The 20,502-nt window shown below is 36.1% G+C and overlaps 1 protein-coding gene across 1 annotated transcript in view; it reads right to left on the bottom strand.

The window, feature by feature from the left end:
* BCKDHB (branched chain keto acid dehydrogenase E1 subunit beta) overlaps nt 1-20,502 on the bottom strand; it is a 104,875-nt gene that overhangs the window by 75,401 nt on the left and 8,972 nt on the right. Inside the window, exons 4-7 of the mRNA XM_065730938.1 lie at nt 10,443-10,576; nt 9,641-9,796; nt 5,033-5,141; nt 804-901 (exon numbers count right to left, since the gene is read on the bottom strand). Coding sequence (XP_065587010.1) covers nt 804-901; nt 5,033-5,141; nt 9,641-9,796; nt 10,443-10,576 — 497 coding nt within the window. The remainder of the gene's footprint in view (nt 1-803; nt 902-5,032; nt 5,142-9,640; nt 9,797-10,442; nt 10,577-20,502) is intronic.

Here is a 20,502-nt window from a genome sequence, read left to right as displayed (position 1 = left end):
CAAAAAACAAAAAGAAACAAAACCACAGATCAACACTAACGTGATGAAAGTTACAACACTCCCTCCCGCTAACAGCTTCTAACACATAATTAAGCCAGGAAAACAGCAATTTTCTAAATTACAGGTTAAAGGCAATTTAAAGATTTTTCTGGTAATTCCAAACTAGGTTAAAATTTTTTTTCTATCATTCTTCAACATGAATGTCTGGGATTTTTGTATAGTTTCGCTCTTTTTTTTTTTATATATTTGAACATCTCAGCTGGGGACAAGGGGAGTCAAATCACAGCTTTGAAAATAAATCATCAGAAACAAAGCTATCTTTATTTGTATTAATAGTTTTAAATTACCTAAATTTTCTGTATATTTCAGCTCTCTGCATAAAGGCAACCTCAGACTGATTGCACTATTCTTAAATTGTGAAGTAAAGACCTATACTTTTCTTTCAACATACAACATTCAACTGTCCTTCCCATTGCCTTCCTCAGGGTCACATTCCACTGCCATGTCCTTAGAAGTGTAACTTTCATAACCATATTCAAATAATCAACCTCCAGCAGAGGTTCCACACTTCTTCCCCATTTTCAGTGTCAGCTTCAACAAAAAAAAAAAAGGAGAAAAATCTTGCATATTAAAAAGCAGGTTTCATATAAATAGAAATAAAGAGAATCATTCATTCAAGCATGAACCAATGGAAGACATACAAAGTTTACTGTCTGGCACTTCAGACTGTGTACACAGTTCAACTCCTGGCCCTTAACCTGGGCTCTGACAAACAACAAAGAGCTTCAAAGAACCTTACTGACCTGTGTGCCCCAAGCAACCAGCGTCACATCACTGCCTTGCTGCAGCACCTCAGCTTGAGACAGAGGAATGTTGTAGGGCTCCACAGGAACTTGTTCCACTAAAAAAAAATTTAAAAACTAAGTGAAAAATAAGCATTGGATTATTTTACTAATCAGTACTATCCCATAAAAACATACACTGAACTTTCTTAATAATGCTATTTAAAGCAATAATCACATTAAGAATTATCCTTTATTTCAGAAGTTTAGCTATAATTAAAAATATTTTAATTTAAATATTTAAAAATATTTTAATTATACACTGGATACATCAATGTGTTAATGTTTCACTTATCTTGTGTGGCACACAAAAAGATACACATATACACCACTGTAGCAAGAGATCCTGCTACCAAGTCAGTGATACTAGCGTCAGATTTGGAAATGGTTTAAACGGATAAAAATTCAAGCAAAGACTGCAGTTGATTTGAATAAGCATCAACACAGCCTTGAAATCACACTTCAATACTCAGAGCACTCTCCTGCTGCCTACAAGGAACAACACTCCATATTTCTCCAGCAAAGTGGTAGGAAAAACAGGTTTCAGAATCTGCACAGAAACTGTCACAGGAACTTCTGATGATAGCAGTTTTACGTGACTCAAATAGTTAATTCACCAAAAATACATTACAATTAGAGTAACTAGGAAAAAAAAGCATCTTGTCTTCAATGTAACTCTGAAGATGGATCCATTAAAATTAATACCAGTTTAACAAATTTTAGATGTAAACATCTTAAGAAAAATTAAATATCATATTTTGCCTCTCATTTGTAGACCCAATGCAAGTAGTTCTTGAAGTAGGAACACATCTATTTTTAATAAATCAAGTAGTGAATAGTTGAATAAATTGCTAAATAATACCTTTTTCCCCCCCACCAGAGATGGTATACAAACACCAAGTACTACAGAATCATACAGTGGCTGAAGGAGAAAGCAAGTTCCAGGGATCATCCAGTCCAAGGCCCCTTCTCACAGCCCTCTCTCACCAAAAGGATGTTGTTCAGAGCCATGGCCAGTAGGGTTTCCAGCACCTCCACAACCCCTCTGGGCAATCTGTTCCTGTGTTTGGCCACACTGAATAAAATGTTTTTTCCTATTTTTATGTCACATATCTCAACGTGAACAGAGACAGAGTAGAAATAGATACCAATTTAACTTCTTTCTTGCTAAAGACAGAATAGGAAGCTTATTCAGCATAATTAGTAATTCAAGAACACGTGTCCATTCAGTGATGGAAAGAAAAAACATCAGTTTTAAAGTCCATTTTAACACAGCTCAGAAGTCAGATCTCTTTAGTGACAATTAATGCATTAAATTAGTAGCAGCTTCCTGTAGTAATTTCTTTAAATGACAAATGAATAGAAGAATATGGGGTAGCGAAAGAAAGAGGCATAAGGCACAGCCAGCCCTTCTGGCTGACAGTAAAAGCAAACCAGGCTGCTCTGGATTTTGCTTATTATAAAAACCTCATGATAGGCATGAAAGATGAAAGCACATCACATTATTGCATTTTTCAATGGATTTTCATCTACATGAAACCTGGAGAAGAATCCTATAAAAATACCACAGGACCTTCAAATGTAAGCCCAGGCAACTGACATGAATTCAGTTTGGAAGACAGGTAGATGAACCAGCAGAAGACCTGGACAGCACATATGACACAAAGAGCTCCTCTGAGTAATGGTTTCAGCCATTTAGAGGAATTAAATGCAGTATACAATTACAAATTACAATTATCAAATTTTTATTATAACTAAACCACTCATGATACTTAAATGCTTGTCAAAAAAATAACTAAGGGAAATCTAGACTTGTCAGGACTCTCTTCAAATGCCTTTACAAGTCTCCTCCCTCCACTAGCAGTGATACAAAACAGCACATGAAATTATCCTGTGCATTTTCTTGCAGAACAAGTAACCACACCAGGACAACAGTGTTTATACGCACAGCACCCCATTCATCTATTACTGAATTTATAAATATTTTAAATCAAGTATTTCAAAGCCAGATGTCAGGAAAAGCAATTAACAAAAAGTAGTAATCAGACAAAAAGGACTATCACAGTCTTAAGAGGTTGCACCATCTGTTGCTTTTTTTTTTTTAAAGAGCAGTCTGAAGCACAGAAAGAAAACATATGTTTTCTAATCTTACTGTCTTGTCTCTATAACAACCACTGATGCAAGTTGTATTTATTTCTACACCACCAATGTCATATATAGTACAACGAAATGAAACTGAAAAGGTCAAAAAACATCAGAGTAGGTTCTCCACAAGATGTCTAAACCTGATAATGTCAAGGTGACTCATCTCCTTTGATTCATAATCATTACACGCTCTTGACACTACACACAGAGGTTGATAACTACTTATTTATAAACCAGAGCCTCCTTTTTCTTTCTATTCTGTTTTTTTTTAAATTCAGATATTTCCTTAGCATCACTGACATTTAGGGGGACGTTAACATGGCATTTGCAATAATGTTAGAATTTTGTAATTTAAGCAGCAGCAGAATTCCCTCTGTAGATGTACACTTCCATATTTAACTTCGGACTTTTTCTCAGAAATGTTTGCATCGGTTTGCTTCTAATTTTATAAAAGGCACATGAATATATGTAAAAAAATTCTGCTCTCATTAAGAGTAGCTGAAAAAGGATTTTTCCAATGCAAACGGGAATAAATCAAGACAAGGAGTGAAGTCATAAGAAGGCACACCCAAAGGCACAAATGTGATCAACAACACACAGTCAAAGCTGGCTTTGTCAGATGGTGGCACTACAGATTTCAGTCTAGATCACTAAACAGATGTTCTTAAAAATCTAAGGTAATTCCTCTGGAAATCAGACCATGAGATTACAGGGCAAGACTATCAGAAAAGTTCTTTCAGAAATCACTGAAGTCTTGCAACAATGCTGTGGTTGGTTACAGATCAACACCACTAACCACGATTTCAGCACATCTTCACTCAAGATTTCAATCACATGGCTCATTTGTGTTCTCCAGAAGATCCAGTAATTCTTTCATAGATCAATTTCTCATATATGAAAATCCTACTATACTCTTAACAGCTGTGTGACATTTTTAATGTGCAATCATTCATTCCATTATGGAAGTAAATATTTTATTAACACTGCAGTCTGCAGCTGAGATTTTTAAATAGTAAAAACAGTGAAAGAAAGAGCTCTTTTGAAGATATTGGTTTCACTATTCAAGTATAGCTGGTAGACAAAATTATATGACATAGGAATGATGAATGTAAGTGATGGCTATTGCTGTCAGTTGCTCACCCAGACACTCTGTCAATCTCTCCCTATGCAATTTTGTTTTTCTATGCTCTCTTGTCCAATATAGCTTCCCCAGTCCTTAGAAACAACTGCATTGTTAAAATTAACACTGATTATACAACATGCACTATCATCTTCAAATGACTGAGTTATTATGTCATGCATAATGAAGGCTGCTAAAACTTAATTGAACAAAAAGGTCACTATGACTGAAGGAAAGAAAAATAGCAAAGGCAGTTGAATTCCCTGCCAGATAAAATCAGACTTTAAAGGAACAGATTTTCTAGATTTTTAGAAAGACTCAAAGGAAATTTAAGATTTGTAATAATGGTGATTGTGTAAAATCAAAATAAAGACAATTCTAGCAATTTATTTTAGTATTTGAAATTACCAAGAGAACAGCACTTTCTCTTCTGTCAGACTTACACTGTCCTAGTCCAATAAAGCCTGTAAGGAACTCCGCAAATCAACATGCTAACTATAGCCAGTTTATCTTTAGATGATTCAAGGTTTAGTTTTTCTAACTACCAAATTCTTGCCATTAACTAAATACTCTGCACACCACTTGAAGAAACTCAGTCTTGTTTGTATTTCCACTGAGCAGTTTCACATAAGACAATGCCTTTTAGCTCTAGTTATTCTTTTTTTCCTAAACTGAAGACTGTACAAAGCATTCCACGTCCAGCATTTGCTGAACATGAATCTGACACTAAATTTTCATGTTCGTATTCAAATTTTGAAATCTTACCCAGTTCTCAGATTTTCTCTACAAATGCAAGCCGAAACAAAGCTAAAGACAAAATGAGTGCACGTCGAGATTTTTGCTACAATATCAATTTAGCTGTACCTAAGGAAATATACGTGCAAAAATCAGTGTTGCCTTATTGGAAAATACAGCACATCCTTACCTGCAGCTCTATAAAGTATTTTAGGTTCAAAGAATATGCACGGATTTTTATCCTCTATGCATGACAGCAGCAATCCTTTGGCCTGAAGAGGACTCCTGGGAATAACAATCTGTAAAAATATTTTTAAATAGTTTATTACAAGTCTCCTACAAGCTTCCTCAACAATACACTGACTGTAAAATGAAGCAAGTATTTGCTTTAAATAGAACTCCATAGCAACTGAGTTGTTACTCAGTTACTGGAGTCTCCTTCTCTGGAGACATTCAAGACCCACCTGGACGCCTACCTGTGCAACCTGGGCTAGGGAGCTGCTTTGGCAGGGGGTTGGACTCGATCTCTGAGGTCCCTTCCAACCCCTACAATCCTGTGATTCTGTTACAAAGTGTAATAAAAATGCTAACACTCCCAAGTTTTGAAATTTCATTTTTTATTTATTCTTCAGACTAGAATAGTTTCCTTTTACATATGATATAAATACTAATTCATTCCCCTCAGATAATACTAAAACTAGCATTTTACAAAGAGCATTTTGAAGTTGAAAGAATAGAAAAAAGTCAGATTCAACAAATTATTAAAGTACTAGCTTTGTAAAATTAATGTAGATGAAAGTCATGGTTTCTTGACTTTTGTTATCAGTATTCCACATCATAACATTTTTTGTGTTCCTGTTTTCCATTCAGAGAGAAAGATAAAACTGCATGCAAAGTCCTCTGGGGTATGTAACTCTCCTTCTCTTCTGAGAACCAGCTACCCAGAAATTCAGCAGTCCATGGAACTGGAGCATTAACTCTTTAACTCACAGTGCTTTACATGATATTATGATGTGGAATACTGACAACAAAAATCATGAAACCAAGACAACGGATGACAAAAAAAGCAGCTGAGTGATCTCAAGTTGTGTAGGTAAACTCCATACAAGAAGTCTGAAGATCTTCAGACTTGATCCAGTACATTTTGAAGACTGGAAGAGGAATTTTACTTATGGTAGAAGTTTGAAATTGGTCATTTTGGAGGTCCCACAAGAAAAAAAGAAACTGTCAAACTAAGAAAACTAAATAAAGTCCTTAGATGTAATCTGAGCACTCATAAGGAAAAAAATATATAACTGTTTTGCCAACAGAAGAGTTAAATATGGATGATCTAAGAACATTAATAACAAACAAAGTCACCAAATTGTCACAGTTTAAATGAAAACAAAAGCCAAGAGAGCTCAATTTCCTCAGAAAATAAGAATCAAATAAATTACATCCCATGGAACTCAAATCTGAGATATGCTGGGGGTCAAGGATGTGAGATTTTATAGCTGTGAAGTTATTTAGAACTTCATTTTATATCTGTCAAGATTCAAAACACAACCTAAATCATCTATCTCATCCAATTAACTTGGTAAGTGAATTTTTAAGCAAGGGAGAAGCAATCTATTTCACCAAAAATTTCAACAAAACATTTGATAACAGACATGAGAAATTATCAGACTGATGAATGCTAGCAGCTCAGCTCCTTCAGGATCACTTTCAGGCTATACTCATTTATGATGTTAACTCAGAATGCAGAAATGAAAACTATTCAAAAGCTCAGAGTCACCACCAACGGAGAGGATGATAAAAACAATTCACATTAAAAATGTGATAGATGAAAGCAAAAGAAAACTGAACAATACACAGTAGTAAGTCAGCATTTAGAAAGTAATTTTTTGTTACAAATTTAGAGCTCAGCAGTAGACATTCAGACAAAGATCTGAATGCACTATTTACTCAACATATAAGTAAGACACCAAGCAGTACAGCTTCAAAAGGCATCATCATGTAGTAAAGGAAGTGTTAGCGTTACAGAAAAAAAAATCACTGCTAGGAATTCAGTTGGAATATTTCATGAGTACATTGTTTTGAAAGAAAATGAATCAAAACAGATGCCAAAAACAGCTTCAGAAATTGTTCTGCATCTCCTTGATAGTTTGATTTGTTTAGTCTAAGAAGAAACAATGACTAAAAGGAAAAAATTGCTCTCTGTACATGAAAGAAAAGATGAGTTGAAGATTCAAGTTAGAAAGACATTTTGGCTGGGAATGGAAAAAAAAAAACTATCTGCAATGGCAAAGATCCTGGAGCACTCTTGCAATTGAATAAAAGAGTCAATACTGTAATTTAAGACATCTCCTTAGAATGGTAGACAAAAGAAACAATAATCTAACAATGTCCTCCTCACTTCAATAACCCTCATTCTTAAGCACTGAACGATTATAGATTCTCCCTTCCACAACCAAAGTTGTTCAAACCTTCTTCTGCTAAGGGAATCTGAACCTCACTTTTCACTTAATAAGAACAGTGTTAAAACCTTCAGTCAGTAACCAACTGCAGAGCTTAGGAAGAGGGCAGTTCTGCAAAGCATTCTCCTGTTACATATTTCCTCTCCTCCCCAACCTGTAAATCTCAGCCTTACTTCTCATGCAAAATATGCACACATGACAAAGTCTTCGCTGAGTTACATCAATATTCTACTACTACCACATTCACATGAAATAGAGATAAGTTTCAATTTCAGTAAAGCAGTAATAACTGCTTTAAACATTAACTCAATTAATGAGCAGCTTTGCAGAAAATATTAAAGGCACAAAGCTGTTTTCACAAAGATTTAAAATTCAAAAGACAGAGTCTAAAGTAACTCTCCATGCATCCAAAATTAATACATGGTTCCATCAATCCCATAGAATTTAATGTACTCTTTATCTGAGATGGCAGCAATTAATTGTGACCATATATTTTAGCATGTTACCCAAGGAATTTCTGCTTTGGGTTCCTTTAAGGTCTTCAAGCAACTCATATTTCCCTACAGTCCCTAAGGCTTCTTACAAATCTTATTGCCCATCACTTCCTCCCATTAGCACCTACAAGCCATAAAACAGCGTATTTGCCCCCATCCATTAATAGATCCTTGCATCTCATCCTTGGTACAGCTAAGATATACATTTTAAGAAACTGAACTGGAAGGGTATTTTCCATACACTACACACATTTACAGCAAAAGGAAAAAAAGAAAAAGGATCAAATACAAAAGAAAGTAAAATCATCAGACAATAAAATAAAATTTGGACTAACTTACTCAGAAGACTAAACTCAGTAGTATTAGACTGCACTGAATTAGAAAGGGTTTGATCACAACAAAATCTCTCTGGTTATTTATTTCAGTAGGAAGCATTTGAGATTGACAAACAAGGCCAGCAGACAGACCTGGTGTCAGTATCTTTAATCATAGAAATCATCTTATTCATCATTTAATCATCTTATTCTTCTACATCATAATAAACTGCTCATGTTTTTTCGAAAAAGATCAAGAAACCTTCAGAATTAATTACCTGGCAAGAGAATTTATAGTTTACTTCTGTCCATATCACTGAATATTTTCAAGTTTAGTCTAAGAACACCTCAAAGGCCATAAATAACATTCAAAGACAATGCTTCCCCTTTTTCAAGTATCATGAAATATAATGTAAATAACATACAATAAAATGGGAACAATATAAGCTCTTAGTTGCAAGTAGGGTAAATGCTTATGGCCTCCCTGTACAAGATTAGTATCTCACATTTCAGTACACCAATACCATATTAAGGAATAGTTTAAACAGAAGATAAACAATGAACATGTGTCTTCCACATACAAATACTGCTTTTTTTCAAGTCCATCCCATTAATCAAGCTATGATTCATTCTTTAATGGATTGGATGTCAGTTAATCCAAATGTACAAGTCCATCGACATAAGGTTTACTCAGAAAGAATGGATTTTACTCAGAATTTACTCAGAAAGCCAGTAAACAGTGTTTTCTTAACCATATGATTATAATGTCAACATCCCTCCCCTCCATCTTCACTAGAACCATCTTCACTCCATCTTCACATCCATCTAAATGCTAAGAATCTTTACTTTCAAGAAATGCCACTTTCCCTACACAGAAAGTCTGCCCCAAGGTATCATTCACAGAATCACAGTACAGTTGAGGTTGGAAGGGCCCTCTGGATCCAGCTGGCACAATCCCTGCTCAAGCCGAGAAACCCAAAGCAGGTTGCCCAGGAATGGCTTCTAATTTCCCCAAGAAAGGAGGCTCTACAACCTCTCTGGGCAACCAGGGCTCAGTCACCCACACTGTTAAACAGAAATGCTTCCTGGTGTTTCTGATTGAACCTCCCATGTTTCTGTGTGTATCTAAATGCTCTTGTTCTTTCACCGTTATTTATATGTCGATTTTATACATCACTTAAGGAAACATGTAGGAAAAAAAAAGGAAAGCACTATTAGTTTTAAATTTCTGCAGTATGTTGAGGACACCGAGCAAATGTAAAATGTATGCTTTTAGTGCAAAAAGCAAACAATGCTGTACCTGCTAAGGATTGTTTCAATTATTACTAAGAACTCTTCAACTTTTTAACAGAGTTTAAGCTTTATTAATGGAAAAGTTCTAACACAGTTCTTAATTAGCATATTCAGATGTTCTGCTGTGTACACTGACTTCCATCCTCCCTTCCCTGACTGCACCCAAACTCATTAGTCTACTTAGTCAGGTTCACCCAAAAAAAAAAAAAAATCAATCTCTGTAACATATGAATTACTGTACCTTTATTCCCGGGCAGTGAGCGAAAAAAGCTTCTGGGCTTTGAGAGTGATACAGTGCACCATGTCCCACACAACCCCAGGGGGCTCTGATGGTGAGGTTTCCACAATTAAACAGATCTCCAGAGCGGTAACGATATTTTGCTGCTTCGTTAACAATCTGGGGAAAAAAGAAAAAGTAATATCCAGTCCAATACCTCTAGTTACATATCATTAAACCTCTACAACACACAAGATGTACCTATATCATCTACTCCATGCAGATGACCAAGCTAGAGGCAGAAGACTCCTGCAAGTCTACGGAAAGTTAAACATTTTCCATGGCAAGTGAGTTGGTAATTCAAGTGTGTTCACGTTAAACACTCAGTTGCCCAGAGCAGTTGCACAGCCCAGTTGTTTCCCCATTCCTAGAAGACAGTCAGACAGCTCAGTTCAAATTTGCAGTTTATCCTGTTGACTAATGGTTGGCCTGCAATCACACAAAGAAGTAAGAGATGGTGTTGGGACAACACAGCTGGGGAGTTTAAGACTGTTTAAGCTAACAGGACCACAAAATAAATAAATAAAAGAGTGATATGTGTTTCAAACCACATCATTAATCTACACTATTTAATCAGTGTCCAACCTGGCTCTGGTAGCTTCCTGTTTACTTAGTATATACATCAATATTAGTATTGCAGCTGTGGCTATTTTTTGCATAAAGCACATATTCAGACCAAGTATCAATGCTAACATTTTGCATAACAAAAGAATATTTAAATTCATGAAGTTTATTTTTTATTTCATTCAATATTATCAGCACTAACCTGATCAAATGCTGGAAAAATGTAATCGGCAAACTGAATTTCTGCAATGGCTGTAGCACCTGCAACAGCAACTCCAATACCAAATCCGACAATTCCTTGCTCACACAAGGGAGTATTGAAAACTCTATCTTTGCCTGTAAAACAAGAACAATTTCTTTAACACACCAGTTGTAAGTGGAAAATTTAGTCCCATAAATACTCAAGTTAAATCACCTGCAATTAAGCATATTGCTCCTTATATAGGCTTTTTATGTGTATCAGCATGGTTCATCAACCGGAAAAAAAGCTGCTCCTGATTTTGAAGGAACAAGACTGGAAACCAAGTATTCTGGGTTTTGTAACATCTCCATGCAAAACTCATTTTAACTGACACTTCTGTGTAACTTCAATTCCAAATACACTTTGATATAATAAGTAATTACAAAATTGTTCATGAAATTAGAAATTAAAAAAATTAAACAATTAAAAACAAGGAGGGGAGGGAGGTGAAACACCATTGCAGTTTCTTCTGTAAGGTATACATGCAATATTTGCTAGCAGTGTTTTGAGTTTCACACTTTAAGAGTTGTTCTGGTTTGGTTTTTGACAGATCAGGCATCAGGTTTTGGCTCTCTCTCCTTCTGCTTTCCTCCTCTCACACCTCCGTAAGAATACTTCTATGACTTATTTAAGGCAAGTAAAAAAAATGCTTTGCAACAGTACTGAAATGATAGTAGTGTCAGTGCAGCTACGTAAGTCATGACAAGTCTGAATGCCTAGTACAATTGCAGGATGTGTTACAGTTTCACAGGCAAGACAGGAGAAATATTTTCAAGCACCTTAAAAAACATTTATTTGGAGGGAAGCATTGCTTTCTGAACTCCCGCAACTTCTACTCATTTCTTAAAAATGAATGTTTGTACCAAATCCCTGTGGCCTACAGTACTTTTAAGATATGTGCACACTGGGCCACTTTTTGTTTAGAAATTAATCTCCAAGAAACTTCAAGCTTTCATTTCTTAGGACTTAGAAGTATTGCCATTCCTGGGAGAAACAAGAATGTTACCATAGCTAAATCAGTAATTAAGACTGAATTCCAGATTAACAAAATCATTGCATAGCTTTTGAAATAAGTTATTTGTTGTCAATATGCCAAATATTCATTGAATATTATCCTGATCAACTCTTGAATCACATTACGATGCAGATATCAGAACATTTTACAAGTAGGAAGATCAACTGGCTCTCATATCCAAAATATAGGAGCAAATTGACCCAAGTAATTTCCACATGTGGGTCATCCATCTATACTTTGTTTCACACGTCCTGCAAAAAATAAATAAATACATACATAAAATCCTTACAGATACCATGTTTAAAAGTTCTTCAAACTGAAAATGATGCAGAAAGTCAGAATGACAGCAATTTCATAGCACTGACATTTATTGTTGCTGGGCATTTATCTTACCAGTGTGCCTTGGTAAAGCAGCAAGACTGCATATTTCTATTCCTCCTTTACAAGTACTACCACCATCACTACATAAAAATAGGCTCAACCCCCGAAGGCTCCCATAAAAAGACTGGGAAAGCCAGACACAGATCTTTATTAAAATGTTGTTCATTTTTATTGTCCTTGCAATTAAATTATACTAACTTCAGACAGATATTGATAATTCATTGACCTTACTGTAGAGAAATTTAATAAGAAGAAAATCTGTTTTGAAAATCTTCAACTGGGAATTATCTCTTCCCTTAGAAAATGAAAAATGGAGACAGTTTAAGTCACATCAGTACTTTTCTTTTCACATGTGGAAAAAGTAATTTTGGCTCTCAGGGCTATTTAGCAGAATACAGAATCACCAGATCAGTAAACTAATTAATAGGACAGAGAAAGAAAGAAACAGCATGGAAAGATGAAAGAAATCCTATAACAAGACCATAGTATTATTTTTAAACTAGAGCAACCCATATGCTGCTGCCCTTGACCCCAGAGGACAGCTGTATGCCTCCTCTGGGGGCTCCCTCTGCTGAAGGACACCACAGCCTTCCCCTTACTCCTAATGTCCAAGGGCCTCAACTGCACCACCCATAGCAACCTGAGCAATCCAAGCTCCATTTTAGCACCCATATTTTTATTTTCAGGCTCTATAGCCAGTATAATCCAAAATTCTTCAGCCAAAAGAATTTTTAGCCACGAAAAAGGAACATGAAAATGTATTTGACCCAGGCTTCACCACCGCCTGGGCCTGTGAGGAAGCCCTTCTCTTTGATGATGCGTGTCATGTTTGCTTTTCTTAATTTCTTTTTAAATCATTTTGTCTCAAATTTAAAAGGCATTAACATCATATTAAAAGTCCCTGCTTCATAGATGTCTACAGGCAGTTCAAAGCATTTCACCTCGTTCGCTTACACAGTGTTCTGATTGTATACAGGCAGATGTATTTTTTAAATTCACCACACTAAGCAGGCCCCTGAAAACCAGTAGCTGCGTAAGGGAAGGGTAGGGCAAGGTTTGCATTTTAACCTGTTTCTCTCAGATGTGCTGTTCCATTTAGTCACAATTCTTCCCTCTCAGAGCACTAGAAGCTATTTCATGGGTGTATTAGAAAACAGAAAGGTAAAAGAAGCCAGCAGTGCTTACTGTCACATAAGAAATGGATCACTGATAATTGCCCACAAATAGTCATATAATACTAAGCTTACCTGATCTGATTCCTTTAAGAACAGATTTTCAGAGTGTGCTGAAATAGTTTTGTGCATTGGTTGTATAAATAAATGTACTATCATCACACAAAAAAAATAAATGAATTTAAACAGTCTTATGAGATTAGTTTTTGAGTATTAATTTATCTAATAATAACTAATAATAATAATAATAATAATAACTGTTTAATATCATTTGTAGGTAGATGAACAAATTAAAAGCATTTTAGAATCACCACATTAACATTCCCCTCTGTGATGCAGAATATAAAAGACATCCTAATGAAATTGCTGAAAAAGTTTCGGGATTAAATTAGAGGCAGCATGATGCTATCAATGGATAGAATAAAATAAATGATGTGAGAATCAGTGAAAGAAAACGTAAAATATACTATGACTGTTGTAATGTAATCAGTTTGAAGCACTTTGAACAATTTGAACTTCCAGAAGTAAAGGTGTAACCATGAGGTACTACAGCTTAAAACCATAAAGATGGTCAGGTAATGCTCACTATATGAGATTCATTACTTGGGAATTAATTTTAGATTTAAAACAATTACGTTGATCCTTCTTTCAACCAAAGCCTGAAGTATGCCTTTTCTATTCAGTAGATGGGAAAACAAGTCTTGGATATCGTTTCATTAAGATCTTGTTTTCCATAAAAGTTGCCTTTCAAGACAAAAGATATACACGCCATTAGATAAAGCATAATGTTATGGTATGTTTTTAGCCTCTTATTTGGATTTATACAGTCTGAAAGCCATTAATAAAAGGAATACCAAATATCAAACACTGAAAACTAAAAGCTTATGTATGTTTACATATTTTACAAAATGTGGAAAGGAAGTCTGTTGTGAAGAAGTTTTTCATAGCAGCCTTTGGAAACGATTCACTCAGCTAAAATTTAAATCAAGACTAACAATCCAGAGATATTTTATCTTTCTATATTTCATTTCCGTATCAGTGAAGAAACATTTCCCCAAACATGCCTTCTATGTCAGCCAAGCAGCTCAAAACAAGCCAGTACAAACTCAGTTTTTCACCACAGGTGGAAGGAAGTGACAGCTTCGCCTTATCTGAATCCGCATGCATCAACCTCTGGGGCGACATTACAGTGCTGCCCTCTTTCATTCATCCTGCCCAGCTTTATCAGCATCCATGCTTTCAGTCATCTGAACAAGTTGCTACTCTTTTCCATGCAGTGAATTAAACAAGAGACACACGGGGCTATGTGGAAAATGGATGATTCTCCTTATGTCTCCACCCCAAGAATTCAGGAAAAGGGTTAGATGCATGGTAAGAAAGTGAATAAATACATTAGTGGTAAATAGCGTACAGGTAGGTACATAGTGTGGTAAATCTGAAAAGATTAAAAATTGAGGAAAAAAGTAGCAGCTGATTAAAAGTTGGGTTTTTTTATACAGTTCTTCCCCTCACCCCCCAGTGAACTGCTTTTATTTGAAAGAAACAACATTGGTCTCTGACATTTTCTGAACAAAAAGAACCTCACCAGTGCTCAGACTGTTACTGACACTCTGCCTAAGGGGCAACGGGTTTAAATCAGTCTTACAACCATTTCCTGCTCCAAAAGGAAAAGCTTCATAGCAACCTAACAGAACACATGTTTACAGGCATATGTAGTCGATTATTATGCATTAATGTTTTGGCCCACTTCTTCCTTATTTATTCCAAGCTGTCAGGAAAAAAGTATTTCAGCTTTCAATATCTACAGTGAGTGAAACATCTTTCTGTTTTAATTTATCTCCAAAAATGAGTTATTCAAACAATATAAAATCTCCTATACACTAACACATGACCCAAGGCTCCAACTCTGGAGCCTTTTACTCTGCAAGAGCCTATGTTCAAATATTTGAGTGGTTTGTATAGTACCAGTTATTTTACTAAGGACACTTTTCCTTTGGATATTTCTATATCACTCTTGTTAAAAAAGGCACCTTAAAAAAAAAAAAGTTAATACTGGGTTATTTTATTACTAAAATTATTAGCAATCTATCTAGGCAACATTTTATTTGCCATGTGATCTCAGTAGCTTCCATTAAAAATCTTCATTAGAAGTCAAACAAAAGAGTCCAACAAGCTAGATATATTCTAAAGCTAAATATATATCCCACAACTCAGGGTGAATGAAAAATTCATTTGAATTTTGATAAATCAGCAGGTAATTCCATGATAGTCCTCCTGCCTTTCCTTTAAACCAAGAAGCCACACCACGGCATCCAGGCATAACTAAGTCAAAAATAGACATTTAAGAAAACTGAAAGCAACAGAAATCTAGGTCAGAAAGGAGACTTGCATGCATTGAACTAAGTTTTCTGCTCCCTATTCTGTTGCTGTACAACCTGCTATAACACTGCTTTGCAACAAAGGATCCTGCCACCTTCCATATATAAGTTCCACAACTGTCAGATAAGTCTTCCTACTTCATTTCACTTGTTCCACAGGATTCTCAGAAAATATTCAATTAGGAAAGATAAATAAATCTATACTTCTGAAGCACTGATCACCACAGTGTTGCCCAAAGGAAAGTACACCTGCGTAGCTGCAAAGAACAGGAATTCCCCCCAGGTTTATCCAGATTTCTTTTGTTCCACTGACACAACCAACACCTCAGAAGAGTTGTAAACAGGAAATTATAAGCAGCTGAAGGGGTATTTTTCCCTCTAAGTCTTCCCTGGTTACTATTTCTGAGACATTCATACATATAAATAGACCTCAATATTTGAAGTAGCAACAGTTCAAAGCATTCTCAACATGGTGCTCTCTTGTTCAAGGTGGTACATTTTATTCCCAAGTGTTCCATTTACCCAAATTTTACTTTCACCTCTCCCCTAAATGTCCCTTAGAAGAAAATATTTACTCGATTTCCATTTCATCATCATTCTCAAAGAGCCTCTATAATATCAGAGTCAGAAGTACTGGAGCACAAAGAAAATGTTACCATGGGTAAGGTTATTGAGGGGGTTGCTCCTTATTCTTATACTCTTATACAATTCTTAAATTCTTATAGTCTGTTCAGTGAGTTGCAGCTTTGGAAAGAAATGATGCTTACTTTCTAGAAACAACTTCAAGGCTTTACTAACATGAAGTAACATTAATCATTCACTTAACTGCCAGGCATGTGGCTCTCTGGCACCTAAAGAACGTAAGTTAAACTTGCTTTTCTTGCCCTCTCCTAGATTTCCTATCATTTATGACAAACTAGCATCCCCACAGAAGCTACAGAGTAAAGCAAAAATGATAAAATATGTTACCTAATTTTCTCCCTTTCTCAGCAGGCAAGCGGGAACAGAATAGGTCAGGAGAGGCTAATGCAAAGCTTTTGCATTAACCTGAAACAGTAATTTTTTACATCACTTAATCCTTCCATAATAGAAAAGCAGCCAAGCAATTGCATAGTTCTCTTCAGGAGCACGCTGATGTGTTAAACAGATGCAAAAAGGAAAACTAATTATATAAAGAACACAGTTCACTGTGATGTTAGACATGCTCAAACAAGCAAGCTCCTTTCTTGGACATATTCAAAACTCACCTGGACAAGACCACAAGCAACCTAAACTAGTTCTTACTCTGAAAACTGAATTGGAGCAGATGACCTTCAAGGTCTCCTCCTTCCAACCCTTATTATTCTATGATTTGTTAACAGCCCCAAGCAGGGCTATGTGCTGAATGCCCTAACGTTTTGCCTGCACCTATCCTGCTGATGGGGATATTTTATGACATCAATAAAAAAAACAGTACTGATTCAGCTCCAAATTCTTAGAAAAATATGTTATCAGCAGCTCACATTTAGCTGCAGATTTACTCACCAGAATTTCTTTCTGCTGATGACTATGCAGGTAGCCCACTCAGTGATGAATTCACTCTGATCATCTGGTTTATGAACCACGTTATACCAGCCTCAAGAAAAAAGCACTCTGCTTAACCACACCACAGCATTTTCATGTCTTCCTACACAGCAATGATTCATAGCACCCCCTGCCCACCCACCAAAACTTCTGCTGCACAAGAAGCACACCTGCAGAAAAACCTAACTGACAATGGAGACTTGGAAAGCTGTATCAGGTGACAGAATATTCACTTGCAAAACCAAGCACTAAGATCAGCATACATCTTATACATGAGATAAAACTTTGATCAGTTCCAGGCGTTTTCTGACTACGTGTGATATTACATAGCACTACAAGATATCCAACAGGAAAATACACAACAGTTACCAAAGCTAAGTATTAAATCATAGCTTCCATGCTATGAGAGGCTGGGTAGACTATCTGGATGACAAAGTGAGGAAGAAGCAGAGGCAGCCTCTCCCACTCATTAGAATCAGTAGTGTAGAAATATTTTATGACAATCTGAAAGCAAGCTGGCTCTAGTCTACATTGTGAAGCAACTACACTCAACACAACAGCAAGGATTTAACACTGCTAAAAAAAAAAATAAAGTACTGAATTACCAGGAATCTGCAGTAATGAAAAACATCTATCTCAGATAATGCAAAGTACGTGTATAAGAAAAATGAAAACTGATCTATATACAATGCTTCCATAGAATAGTGAAAAACCCCTGCCAGATTATAAGGATATAATATCTCTACAGATTAGCATAAAGGAGATTTTCAGTAATTCCTAACTTGTTATATGAGTCTAGTCACTAGAAGACAATACTGAACTAAGTTAAGGCTAACACGCTCTCAAAGTGCTTCTGTTGCAAAACGGCTCAGGTATTTGAGCCATTTTCAATACCTCTATTGATAATGTCTTTGGTCAATACCTTTATTGACAACCTGGATGAGGACATTGAGTCCACCCACAGTAAGTTTGAAGATGACACTAAGTTGGGAGGAAGTGACAATCAGGGGGTAAAAAGGCCCTACCAAGGGACCTGGACAGACCAGATTTTGAGTACCTACTGTACACAACTCTGGTGAGACCGCATCTTGAGTACTGCGTTCAGTTCTGGGTCCCTCACTACATGACATAAAAACCTCAGTGTCATGACTTTTCCATGACTCCTCATGGAAAAGAGGAGGCTCAGGAGAGACCTTATTGCCCTTTACAACTATACAAAGCTAAAAATTAAATATGTAGTTCTGGTATTGACTTTTTTTATGTCAATATCTCATTGATACAGAGAACAGAAGTACATACTGTGCTATTATCAAATTCTCAAATAACTTTTTTTTCTAGCTGTATTTACAGAAAGAATTTAGAAAAGAATTGGCTATTTAAGATGAAAATGAACAAAATGTACGATTGTGTAATGAACATGGAACACGTTCTCCAGATGTTCCTGTTCAAAGGCATTTATATAAATCAGAACTAAATCAATCTTGCCAGACTGCTCTGGAAGAACCAGGCAAAAAAAGCTGCAGAATGATCTACTTAAGTCTATCGACAAAGATATAAGGATAAACAAACTCCAGGCTTCTTAGATTTACCTCTTCTATATATACAGACAATTTTAACTCAATGAAGTTTTCCACTCAAAGCTTAAGTCTGACAAATCAAGAAATACTGAATTATTTCATTCAACCTCATGCACTGTGTGTGTAAGGACAAGCATATCCATAAAAGGGGTAGCAGGGTGCTTCTCCAATAAATTTACAGTCTGCTTCTGAAGCAATGTTTATAGAATAAACCCCTAATCACTTACTTCCCATGCTTCTTTAGGATGAATTTTTCTCCTCAGCTTATTGCTGTGTCAATACAGCATGCAAAAGACACTATGATTATTGATTAAAAAAAAAAAACCCTCAGAACAGGAGAAAGGAGCATCTTGCACTTATTTAAGTAATCCCCAACTAGTCATAGAGTTTAGGAAGGCATTACAAGTCCCAGTCAGACTGTCCAAACTATATTCATATACATGGTGATCTTGCAGTACACTGCTTGGCACTACAAGTGCAGACACAGAACTTCCACTGATGGATCTCTATTCCCTTAGCAGTAACTGGCTTTGAAGTCTCCATAATAACTAATTTGCCCAAAAAAATAAAAAATAAAAACACATCCACAATATAAACACTTTGAAGTATTTTTTTTTAGATTTTAGAGGAAAAATTTTAGAATTAAAAAAAACTCTACCTCTATTTACCTAGCTTCAAAAAACTTTCACAACAATGAAAGCTGTCAGGATGTTCAGCATTTTTTTAATTTTTAACCATATCCAATCATTAGTCAGGAACTTCATCTAATAGAAGACCCAAGGTTGTTATGGTATATCCCATCATCATTTACATTTTTCCCCATAAGCACTTCACTTAAATAGTCTGCTTTCAGAGGCTTTCTGCAGCTTTATAATATTTTTATTACAATATTTTATTACAATATTTTTTTTGTGTTTGTTTTCTCCAGAGAATGACTACCTCAGTTTAAAAAATGCAGGCTCTCCTGGCTAGATAAACAAAACCTCCTGAATTATTTTGCTGGACTACATACAGACCAGTCATTTACCAAAAATGAAGTGTTCCCTGAAAACTCACACACAAGCTTACACCTTAGACACAGAATCTGCAAAATAACATTCAGGGATTACAGCGGATCAGACACTGGAAATAAACATCAGTGCTGCATGACAAGCTAGCATTATGACGGGATATATCAGTAGAAAGCTGTAAGCAATCATGTTTTACTAAGGAAGATCCAAGTAGAGTAATGTACTCAGCTTTGGATGGCCCATAATCTTCAGCTGCAGCAACTAGAGTCCAGAAAAGATTGATCAATAAGAAAGAGCTTTGAAAGTATAATCCTGTGCTGGGACAGTGTGCGTAGGGGAAGCCACAGAATTTCCATATCTGAAGGCTAAGAACAGCCTTGGCAGTTATCTGTCCCAAAACATACCCTGTCCTTTAGGGATCCAACTCTGTAAGGCAGGCAGAAAGTAGAGCAAAACAAATATGGAAGTGATAAATAAAATCATTTTTACAGCATCCAGCTGATTCCGAATGATGTGGCTAGGTCATCCTCACATAAGGATGTTATTTTCTTGCTCTAACTGTGGTTTCATATGCAGTTAAGTCACTTGCTTTTTGATGTTGATTGAAATTTTCCACTGGGCAAATCTTCGATTTAAGTCCCCCTGCACCCACGGGGTTCTATACAAGTGCTATTTCTTCTTCTGTGGTTCTCCAGCTTGCAAGAAAATATCTTGTATCCTGGATAGATTAAACAGATCCTAATTTTTATTCACAATCTTTTTTCCCCACCCACCTCACACCCTGTTGTGGCACCCTGGGCCTGCTACCCCATGCACCCCAGGGCACAACTGATCCTTCTGGCTGCCAGGGCATGCTGCTGGCTCAGGCACACCTTCCCACCAGCAGGAACCCCCCAGATTCCTTAACAGAGGGCTGGAATTATGG

Source organism: Cyrtonyx montezumae, unplaced genomic scaffold, assembly GCF_038088225.1.
Source record: "Cyrtonyx montezumae isolate F1298 unplaced genomic scaffold, pur_monq_1.0 scaffold_13, whole genome shotgun sequence".
NCBI classification, from domain to species: Eukaryota; Metazoa; Chordata; class Aves; order Galliformes; family Odontophoridae; genus Cyrtonyx; species Cyrtonyx montezumae.
The sequence above is the reverse complement of the archived record's forward strand: the minus strand, read 5'-3'. Positions and strand labels throughout refer to the sequence as shown.